Source organism: Mycteria americana, chromosome Z (assembly GCF_035582795.1).
Source record: "Mycteria americana isolate JAX WOST 10 ecotype Jacksonville Zoo and Gardens chromosome Z, USCA_MyAme_1.0, whole genome shotgun sequence".
Lineage (NCBI taxonomy): Eukaryota > Metazoa > Chordata > Aves > Ciconiiformes > Ciconiidae > Mycteria > Mycteria americana.
Window position 1 is genome coordinate 46,115,478 of NC_134396.1, and position 10,941 is coordinate 46,126,418.

At 45.6% G+C, this 10,941-nt stretch overlaps 1 protein-coding gene across 1 annotated transcript; it reads right to left on the reverse strand.

The window, feature by feature from the left end:
- Nucleotides 1-6,032: 6,032 nt before the first annotated feature.
- On the reverse strand, nt 6,033-9,062 carry TAL2 (TAL bHLH transcription factor 2). Its single transcript, XM_075526860.1, has one exon. The coding sequence runs from the start codon at nt 9,060-9,062 to the stop codon at nt 8,709-8,711; it is 354 nt and encodes a 117-aa protein (XP_075382975.1). The 3' UTR covers nt 6,033-8,708.
- Between the last annotated feature and the right edge of the window lie 1,879 nt (nt 9,063-10,941).

The window sequence follows — 10,941 nt, forward strand, 5'->3', positions numbered from 1 at the left end:
CTGAAAAGGAAGAAAAAGAAAAAGTGGTTCACAAAGAGAAGCACTGAGGAGGGCAGAAGGGGGTGGTATTGCTGTTGTGCTGTGGTGCTGAAAACTTGCACCTGCATAGCAAGCAGATCCTCTTCTCACTAAGGACTCTTGGACGGTATTAAAGCATAGGAATTAATTGGGGGGAGGGTAAGGAGGCAGAGAAAGGATGACAGGAGAGCTGGGATGGAGAGGAGAGGAGAGATTCTATTACGTGAATTATCTGGACTGGGAATGTATGGTTTGCTGACAGTGGAAAACATTGCTTGATTCCTATTCATCATGGAGAGGAGATCAGCTTGGTAATCTGGCCTATTAAGATAAGAGTTTTAGAGTCTCTGCAGACTGATAAGAAACATGGTAGGAAAAAAGCAAACTGGCTAGGGGCGGGGGGGGGGGGCCGTGGTGGTTTTTTTTTTCCTGGGCATTTTCTGTGGTGGGCTTGCATCGCTAAGTGTAGTAAACAATCTGCTTGATTGCCTTAGTGCCTGCCCTAATTTTCTTCTTCTGCCCTTCCTGGGAGAAGAACCCTCCCAGAGCACTCAAGACTCAAATCCATAGCCACAGGTTTTAGAAGCAGCTAGGGGCTTTATATGCTTATGTATTCAGGAGCACGAGATGAAATGACTTGAAGGTGCCTGTTTTTAAAAAATCTTCAGATACCTTCCAAGGCTGCTTCCACACTGCCAGCTCTTCCAGCTGAGTTCCCTGACCAGTCACCCTCGTCTTTCTGAGGTATCTTAAAAGCATGCATGGACAAAGATTACAAGAAAAGCACCCCAAAAAGCAGTCATGACAACCCTGAAATGTTTTAAGTTGAGCCCTCAAGATCAAGAGTCTTACTGACAGCCTTAGCCCCAGACTTTTTCAGTACTTCACAGAGTCAGGATAAAAGCAAACATAAATGTCAGGCTAAGTCAAGCTTTGAGGCAGTATTTATGACAAGCCCCTGGCTAACTTAAACCTGCAGTTTTCAAGAAGAAATACTGTCTTTGGTTTGATTTACCTTAACAGCACATGGCAGAGAACTGCTGGAAGTATTTAACTGATGAAGTTGTGATAAAAAGCAAATAAACTTTTTTTACTATTATTTTAACAGCATTTCCATTTCTTTGACTTTAGAAATAAGCAATTAACTTACAACTATATTGTTAAGGGAAATATAAAACATATTTAGGTAATCAAAAACATATAATCAATGTTTGTCTGTATTGGTTCAGCAGCCTGTACTCTTGGGAAATGTTTGAAATTAATAGGAACCACTATATCAGGGCTTTCAGAATTACCTAACTGGTAGTTTGACTTACTTGTTAGATGTCACAGAAACAAGGTGGTGGTGTTCTGTTTTCTGTAGATGATATATAGAGAAGTAATACGGAAGAAGTCTACCCCCCTACAACAAGAGTAGTGTCCATCCAAGTATGTCAGACATGGAAGAACCATCCTGCATGCTTTCTCCCCCTTTCACTGACAATTTGTCTTGTTTTCATTCTTGTCATGTTTCTTTTTCCTTAGTCTGAAAGAAGAATAATTTCAATTTTAAAGGCAAGATTTGTGGTTTTCCCTTTGCATGTGACCTTAAGTGAACTTCAACATGGACTGCAAGGAGATAATAAGGGTAAGGTAGACAAATAGATAGAAAGACAGACAGACAGGCAGACAGACATATATGTATATATATGTTTTCTAATCTGCTCAGCTATTAAGTTCAAAATCAACAGGTAAAATTATGCTGCTGAAGTTACCTGCCATGAATTTCTTCCATTGCTTCCAAATCTGAGAGCTGGGGAACACCCATTTGCATTCCACATGTCTATGCAGAAATGTGGCCTTTGAGACCAGGTTGTTCTGTGCCAAACACAGTGGCTGGGCATGTTCACCAGACAGCAGCTGGCCGCTTTTCTGTGCCTGAAAATTTAGGGAAAACGTTTGCAGCATAGCTCAGGAGGAAGAGCCAGAGCGGGCGGCTCCCTTCAGCATGGAGTTATTTCAGTTCCCATTCAAGTGGTGGGAATGTTTCCCACCCAAGCAGGCTGTGCCAGCACCGAGCGCTTTTGGCAAGTCCAACCTGCCAGGCTCACTTGCTCTGTCAGGAACTCTCAACTGGCAACCGACTTTTTGCCATTCAGTTCCATAGCAGTGCCATTCAGCTCTCATTGCAGAGCCTCTTAGCAGAGCCAGATATTTCCTTCTGAAACATCTTTTAACCTACTGGCAGTAAAACAGTTCAGGTCACAGTCAGCTGGCCTGAGCTTCTGTGGTTAGCGAGGTCTACTAGCCTCTGCTCAAGGTGCTTTTAGACATTGTAGTTTGCTCTTGAGAGTCTTCAGGTCTTTCCAGTAAGTATAAAACTTTTTAAAGCTTGAATTTAATACTGTGTGGTCTTGAGTTGGGGGAATCTATAGGTTATGTTTTGGGTGGTTGTACATCTTTGTATCAGAGTACAGTAATTCTGCTGCGATTTGAAGGGAGATTTAATATTGGCTGCTCAGCTTTTCTCAGCTCCTGGATTGTGCACTGCTGTCTACCAGGGTTTGCCAAATACATTCACCAACAGAAAATCAATGCTAAACATTGTCTACACCCAGGGTTGGAGGCAGAATGCCTCCCTGGAGACTTGCTGACTGTGGGCTGTCATCCTTTAGCTTTCCATTAAGGTTTTAGGCTACCTAAGAAAGAGTCCGTCTTTCAAGGTCCTTTTGAGTAGGGAATTTCAAAGAAAGTGAGGGATCTTCCCCAGGTCTGAGATATTCAGTGTTGTTCACTGTGCCACTGTTATTCACTCAGCTAGCTGTAATGGAACAGAAGGGGGCATGGGAAACTTCTCCCTGCCCTGTGCTTGTGAATACCTCTCTGCATTGCTTGCCAGCATAAAAGTTGGAGACTTCATCTGAGGCCCAGTGCAGTCCATGCTGAGATCCACAGGAGTCTCGCTGACTTCTTTCTGCCCTTCATCCTGAGCCACTTCTGTCCTGTTTTGTGGCATTGATGCTCAGCAGGGGACATGTACCCACAGAAAGGTTGGTTGCTCTTTGCCTCTCTTTTTGGCTCTCAGTGCCTGGGGGGTCCCTTTCCCAAAAGATGCTCCCAAAAGAGGCTTATCGCAGGGTCCTCAGTTGTGCACTGTTGGGTTTGCAATCCATGGCAGCAAAACAAACTGGGGGGGGGGGATGGGATGTGCAGTTGTTTGCACACGTGGGACGGGGGTGGGGGGAGAATACAATGTGATGAGACTAACTCCTTTTTTTATAGAGAAGAGCTGTACCAACTCAGAGTGCAATGAAAATGCTACCTGTGGCTTACAAACAGAACAATAATTAATAAATTCAACCAGATAAATGTACCAACCAGATACAGGGCAATCTCTACGTTCTGTAACCCAAATACTTGTTTGAGCGGCTTCCTCCACCCACCTTCTCCCCTCTGATTCTCTCAGCACCTGCTGTATTAAAAATAGAATTACACCCCTGAAAAGTGACGGATTTAGACTCTGTCACTTTGTCGATGACCTTTAGATTTAAGACTGGCTCCCAAGTGACCCCTGCCCCACAGGTCAGTAGTTAAGTCGCCCATTCTCTCCACCTCCTTTCATCACCCAGCCTTCAAAGAACAAAAGTCAGCTCTGCCTTGCTCACACTACTTTAGCCATGGTCACTGCATATCATTCCCTAGCAGCAAAGAAATTTGCAGAGCCAGTTAGGTACTGGAAGATAAATGACTAAGTGCTTCATGAATCGTATGCCTCTGAAGCACATCGGTCCTGTAGCTTACGCTTCTGGCTCAGCGCAAGATGCTAGGATGGATCTTGGTGTTCTAAAACAACCCTGTTTTGCCATTTAATTTGGCTGGCTCAGGAACCCTGTGAGTCTCCCTCTGCTTATGCTCATTGTACCCTCCTCCTCCCTGATTTAGACTCAGTACAACTAACAAGGCTGCTGAGCTCATGCCTCACCACAAAGTCTTCCTCAGCATGGGCAACACTCCAGAAAAAGCAAGGCACCATGCAGATCTAGGATTTCACTGTGCAATGTCCAGTGCTAGGTGCAGTGTGTTCACATCAGCCAGCATTTGAATCCACCGAATCTCAGGCCAAAACCCTAATCGCAGACCTGCCTTTCATCTAGCCACAGGGTGGCAATCACTAGCATTCATGCACAAGACTACAGCGTCCTTGCAAGACACAGTTGCAACCTATTTCTTTCCTTACCCAACCCTTTCCTTACCTTACCCTTCAGTTACACTCTGTAGCCACAAAGGAGATACTGAGAAAGTGGACATGATGAACAGCAGTCTGCACAGCAGGCTTGTTCCTGGTGATATGTGGGTTATTTTTAAGGACAGTGTACATTGCACCTCTCCTGGCATCAGTTCTCTTAGGTTCTGTGATACCTGAAGAGTGGCACTTGTTTCCTAGCACCCAGCCTCTGAAGAAAGTAATCCTCATTTGACCTGAAATGTGGAGCTGTATTCTTCCATTGATCCTGTTGGAAATTCCAAGTAAAGGAATGTCTCACTGGGATTTCTGCATCACAAAGGCATGGCAGGACACCTCACACCCTCTGAGCAGGTTAGGAGTACCGTGGGTTGGAGGGAACCATGACTCTTTTAACTTTGCGTCATGCCTTTTTGTCATGCCTTTGGAGATACCAAAGATGCTTCTAGAAGATACCACCTTAGCTGGTCTTCCTTGCAATATTGACAGCTATATCCTCACCAAAAAAATTATAAAAGGAAAAAAAAAGTGCTATTCACACAACTCTGTTTAGCACTGCTAGTTACAACTAGGAGACTCAGTAGGGGCCTTAAGACTAGGGACATTTTTGTCATTTATACTAAGGTTTTGCCAGTGCTGCAACATATGTGAGACATCTTCAGCCAGCTCCAAATGACTTGGTACATCTCCATGCCACAGGTCCCATTATCTCACAGCACAGCACCATGTTAGCATGGCTATACCATGCCCGCTTCCAGAGGAGGCATTGCCACATTATCCTGAGCATACTCACTAATTTGGCATTACCTGCTGTAAGCAGAGGGTCCTCTCTAAGGTGGCATTGCCTTGCTTAGCATAAATACATATTTTGAACCTCACATTTGGTGATTTCATGACTTTTATATATAATCATTTGAGATGATGCCCTTCTCAGGCACATATTGTGCAGAAATCCCTGTCTTAGTGTATCATAGAGTAGTGTCAAGGCTCTGAGACATCCAGTTAAACGTGAAACTGAAATTAGCCCTGTGTCCCAGTGATTTCCCATCTTTTCCTCACAACTTCTGCATCTGTCATCCTAGTGCTTCCTCTCCCTCTCCCAGACTCATATTCAATTGGGGATTAGGTTGTTCCCACCAGGTGTTAGCCAGAAAGAGCAGCTTTACATCCTAAGCTCCCCTCAACTTTGGATGAGTTTTTATATCTGAACCTGAACTCCAGTCCAAATCTGTAGGGTGTGCCTATCTGAACATCTCCAGATAACGATAAACTCAAATCAGAGTCCAAATTAATTTTTTAGGGTGACTTCTGCTTTTTAAAATAGAGTTGGTTAAAATCTTTTGAATTGTGCATATTTGGAAGACAAACAGAACAGAGTTGCACAATGAAATTTTATTTATCTGTCTTTTTCAAGAGCTGGTCAAAATCTTCTCAGCACGTAGACTGAAATGCATTTCAACAAAAAAGTGTAAGAAATCGCACTAAACAAAGAATTCCTGTCATTCTCATCATCTGATAATGTTGTTTCTAACATCAAGACTCTGTGTAAGTGCTGAACAGTAGAACGATCCTCTACTGGAAATTACATTGTAATGTGTTTGGTATCCTCCACCAAGTGCTATGCAAATGTAAAATGAAATTCTAGAGAAGTTTAAAAAGACAAAGATTACTTTCTTAAATAATTTATTTGGAATATATTAGATGTTAAATAACATCATATAGCACAAAATGTGATCAGTTACACCATATTTGTTCATGATCATACAGATAAGAAATCCACAAAACACGAAGAAGAAACTTGACCAAAAAAAAAAGTCTTTGGTAGATAGATTTAGTGAAATACATGCCGAACATGAAAGTAGGGAGGTCCTAAATGGAAAGGAGAACAAAGAAAGTGCTGATATGAACCAAAGCAATAACAAGAAGGGAAGCTTTTTAGGATAGAAAATATAACAAGCATGTTATGTTACAAAATTGCCAGGTTTTCTTTCCCCTTCCCTGGACAATAACTCTGCTCACAAGATGTTTTGGCTTGCCTTGGTGATGTGTGTTTCCAAGGATAGCAAGTGGCTGATAGACCAAATAGCACCAACACACCTCACCAATAAGTGCTCTGATTTACTTGGACTAATTTATCCTGCTGTAACTCCCAGCAAGTCAACAGAAAGCTAGGAGGAGGACTTGGCTCATTACCTTTGAGGCTCTGTGCAGAAGAGGCTGTGACTCCATTCAGTAACATTAAAGTGGGCAGAGGCGGGGAGAAAGCAGTACTGATTTCACGAACCGTGCAAAAGCCTCTTCGTGTATTTCCACTCAGCTGCGCTCCAGTGCTGCTCTCCAGTGCAGCCCTCAGCCCTGACAGCTCGGAAGTGCAGGGATGAGCAAACTGAAGGTTAGCAGTGTTCAGTAACAAAATGAAATCACCATGTACTCTTTCAGCTTTTCTTTTTTTTTTTCTTTTCATCAAAATCTGTCCACTGGCACACCAGCATCAGCTCTGGATGGGGTGAGCTGTGCTCCTGTCAGACCTCCGTCTTTGTCAATGCACTGGACAGCCCAATACACATGTAGCAGGAGCCAGCCCTGGCTTCTTTCGTGCACCTGGTGATGGTGAGGCTTTAAAAGGCAGCTCAGCTTTGGGTGCCAAATCCCCTCATGCAGAAAGGCTGTACGTGTTACGTGCACAAACCCTATCTCTGCTTCCTGAAGGCAGCTCATTGTTTCATGAATAAACAGAAACAGCCCAGGGACATGCCTTGGCACATGGGAGCTCCATTTCTTCACCAGTGGTGAATAGTTGTCTTTTCTAAGCATTGACATGTATCTTGGTCCACATGGAAATCAAAAGGACTTGTGTCAGTGGGAGCAGGATCTGACCAGGAAGCAGTTCTACTTAAACCTGGTGTCATTTTTTGTGTTGCTCAAGGCAGCTTTGTAACTTGCATGAGCAGTCCAGACCTTTGCTGGCACAGGTTATAACTTAATCAGGAAATTAAATTGATTTGTGGGCAACAACCCACAGTGGTCACCTTCATGAAACCCCTTTTCATCCTGCTTATCATCTAAACACCTACAGCACGGTGGTTGGTGTTCCCTACAGGGAACTGACCCACTGAATCAAGTGGAAGACATTTACACCAATTTCTTTGTCCTTGCTCCATTAGCCCATTTGGGATAGTGTCCAGACGGAGGAACCTCAGCTACAGCAGGCAGAAGTGGGGAGTTTAAAGGCAGTCAGCTGGGTACACAGGCAGCATGCCCCTAGTCTTGTCCATGGTCTTGGTACCCCACCTGGGGCAGAGATCAATCCAACTTCACATAGCCCAGCATCACAGCACCAGGGTCTTACAGGTGACAGCAAGGCTGTGCGCAGCTCGGTTCTGCCTCTCACGGCAGCAAAAGCAGGGCTGGTTCAGGAGCTCGATGCCCGAGACCTGTGGCACACAGCCCTGTGCCAAAGGGGCACCACAGTGCACCAGTGGTGCATGGCCAGCACCTTCTGCCAGGCCCAGAAATGCTCCAGCTGCTTCTGCACCCCGGCACGGGAAGGGGGACTGCTCACTGGCGTTTCCATGAAGGTTTTCACAGTGCATCACTGAGGCTTTCTCCTGGGACCTCTTTCCCAAAGCAGGACCTCCCCATTGCTACAGCTGTTGAGGAACAAAGATGTTTAGCCACCAACCTGTTTGATGGGCTTTTGAGGCAGCTGGAGTGTAGCTGACCAGCTTCCTTCACATGCACACTGTCACTGCTACAGAGGAGGTTTGCTCTGCCTATTGAACCCGCTGAAACTCATCTATGACTATGTCATCTTTTATTTTGAATTGGCAGTTTTGCTTTAACCTAATGTTTAATTTTGTTTAATAGTGTTTTTCTCTGACACTAGGGATCCCTCCAGTTTGATGGAGAAAGACGTAGCCAGGTTCAAGGGCTAGGACTTGTATTTCAGAAAAAGAATCACGCTGGAAATAAGATTAACAGGCTCGAGTGAGTGCAGTTAGCCCCCAGAACCACTGGTGGAGGACTGTGGCAAATACCACATCTCTCAAAATCTTTCACTACCGAGGCCAGATGTCTGTCTTGGACAAACTTTGTGGTGCAGTCATCATTCTTGAGTTCAGTAGTGTTTCCTTGAAATAGCATGGGAGAATAATCTCTTTCCCTGCCAGAAACACTGAATGAGTTTCTATGGCCTGATTTATGGAGGCGATCAGGGCAAAAGGCCCTTCTGGCTTGGACTCTGCTGTGACAGCAGTGAGTCCTTCCAAGTTCCCAGGGGCTGCAAGTTCTCTGTCTGGTCTTCCAGGTTGTTGGCTGACCAAGGATTTCCTTTCCTATTATATAAAAATGTATACTAAATAAAACAGTAATAAATATAAATAAATAATCACAATACATAGAGGAGCAACCCACAGATTCTGCAAAAAGAGGGGGACTATGAGACTAACACCAAGACTGCATGTCTCTGCTACGGAGATGATGTCTCTGACCAACACTCTACTATATTGGTGCTCTTGCCAGGAGAGGAGACACCACAGTTTTCAATCAGTGTCAGCTCCTCCATGCTTTGCAAGCTTGGGCCTTGCTGGAAGAACCCCAGGATGCTGCCCCGTGCTGCCACTGCCGTCTGCTGCAGGCCCGGCTCTCCCAGGACCTTGACAAGGAAGTTGATGTATCTCATAGCTAACCGGAGTGTCTCATTCTTGCTCAGTTTTTTGTCTGGCGGATGGGTGGGAATGAGTTTCCTCAGCTTGGCAAAGGCGCTGTTGACATTTTGCTGCCTCCATCGCTCCCTGGTGTTGGTGAAGATCTTCCTTGTCATTCTCAAGGTGCTGCAAAGCAAAGGAGAAGGTGAGTGAATGCTAGATAACCCCGGTTTTCACGCAGGCTGCTGATCTGGGGGCACTGTAACCTCTGGGCCAGCGGTGAGCACACAGTGGTGGTGCTAGGCATTTCCAGTTTTTGCCTTCTGTGTCTGATGCCCTTGTCCTGCATGTCCTGCACAGATTCACCCTAATCCCTAAAGTCATGTCCCCATTTTCAGCCATGATCATAAGCATTGCAGCTGCAACCAGATGCCAGAGTCCAGTAAGAACTTCACAAAAGAGTAAATGGAATTTAATTTCCTCGTACAACCGTTTGGTGCTGCTACAAGCCCAGCTTCTCCAGGCTCCTGAGAGTTCCTCTGCAGCAGAGAGTTCCCAATAGCTGATGCATTAGTCATCCCACCAGGCTGCGTGAGGGACACCCAGGAACTTTTTATGAGGCAAGGCAGGCAGGCCCAGGGCAGAACACATCCATGCTTTCCCAGCCCCAGTTCACACCTTCCCGGGGGCTGCTCCTAGCTGGCCCAAGCTTGGTGACTCGTGGCTGGAGCTAAGCCAGGTGGACCTTCATCATGGGCCTTCAGTGAGCAGACAGCTGACACTGCAGACGCATCTGATTATGGTTATTTCAGGAGACTTCTCCAGGGAAGCAACAGTCTGGTTCCCTGCCCAGCCCACACTGACTGCTCAGTGCTGGTGGCAGAGACTCTTCAGTTTGATCCATTCAGGCTTCTGCTTTAGCCTCTGAGAGCTGCCAAAACTAAGCCGCAAGTGCCATGAGTACAGGCTGCAGAGGGAAAGTGCAATTCCTACAAAATGTGCAGGCATCCCAGCCAAGATGTCTACACAGGTGTTACCTGTCCACCCTGCCTCACAGAGCTAAGCAGCAAAGGGAACCCAGTGCTCAGAGCAGACCTGGCAGCAGAATAGCGCTGTGCAAGGGGTGCAGAGTAATTTTAAATGCCATTTACCAGAAAGGTTGTCAAAAGGTCTTGGGGATGCACGAACCCTGCTCCCACCACCACTGGAAAGAGTCTTCCCTTCTCTCCCACAGCCCTGCGGGAGACACTCAGTTCTCCATTTCTGAAGCTGCTTTTTATGCCAATGGCACGCAGACAGTTGGAGCAGGGAAAAATTATCCACAGCCAAGAGACTAAAGGACAAATGTTTCCACTTACCCTCTTATGCATGTGAAAACCTCAGCTTTTTATATTCATTGGCAAACCCATCCTTATAGCAGTCCCACAGGGGCCTGGGGAGCAGGGGGCATAACACCCTTCACCCCCAGAAAGAGGAAACTTAGGGGTGACAGCCCAGCGGTGACCCTGTGTCCATGTGAAGCAGCCTCACACTGTGCAAGACACTTGGGGTTCACCAAAGTAGGTGATAATAGTCCAGGTAAATAAAGAAATCCCACTGTGACTCAGAGGTTAATTGGGGTGCCCTGGCAGGGATACAAGACATGCATGGCAGATAGGGAAGTTCCCTCCCAGCTCCTTCAAGTCCCAGTCCAGCACTGATTACAAATCACCAGGGAAACACAGCATCATAAATTATGTCGGAGCCGTGTTCAGAGGCCTAGGTCAGAGATGCAGCTAATACAGATGCACCCATGTATACTATATATGGCTACGCTCATGCTGCACATACCTCACAGGCTCCTCTTGGCCGTAGCCTTTACAGAGCTAACACGTTTCTATTTTGGTAGAAGTCTGAAATTACTGTCAGGTGCAGTTGTCTACTCTGCCTTTAGGGGACAAGAAAATTGCCTCATCAAACTGTCCTTGCTTCATGAGAGGCTCATTTAAAAAACAAACCCTCATATTTGAAGTTGCTGAGAGTTTTTCATATTTTTTGTAGACTTACATTGAGACC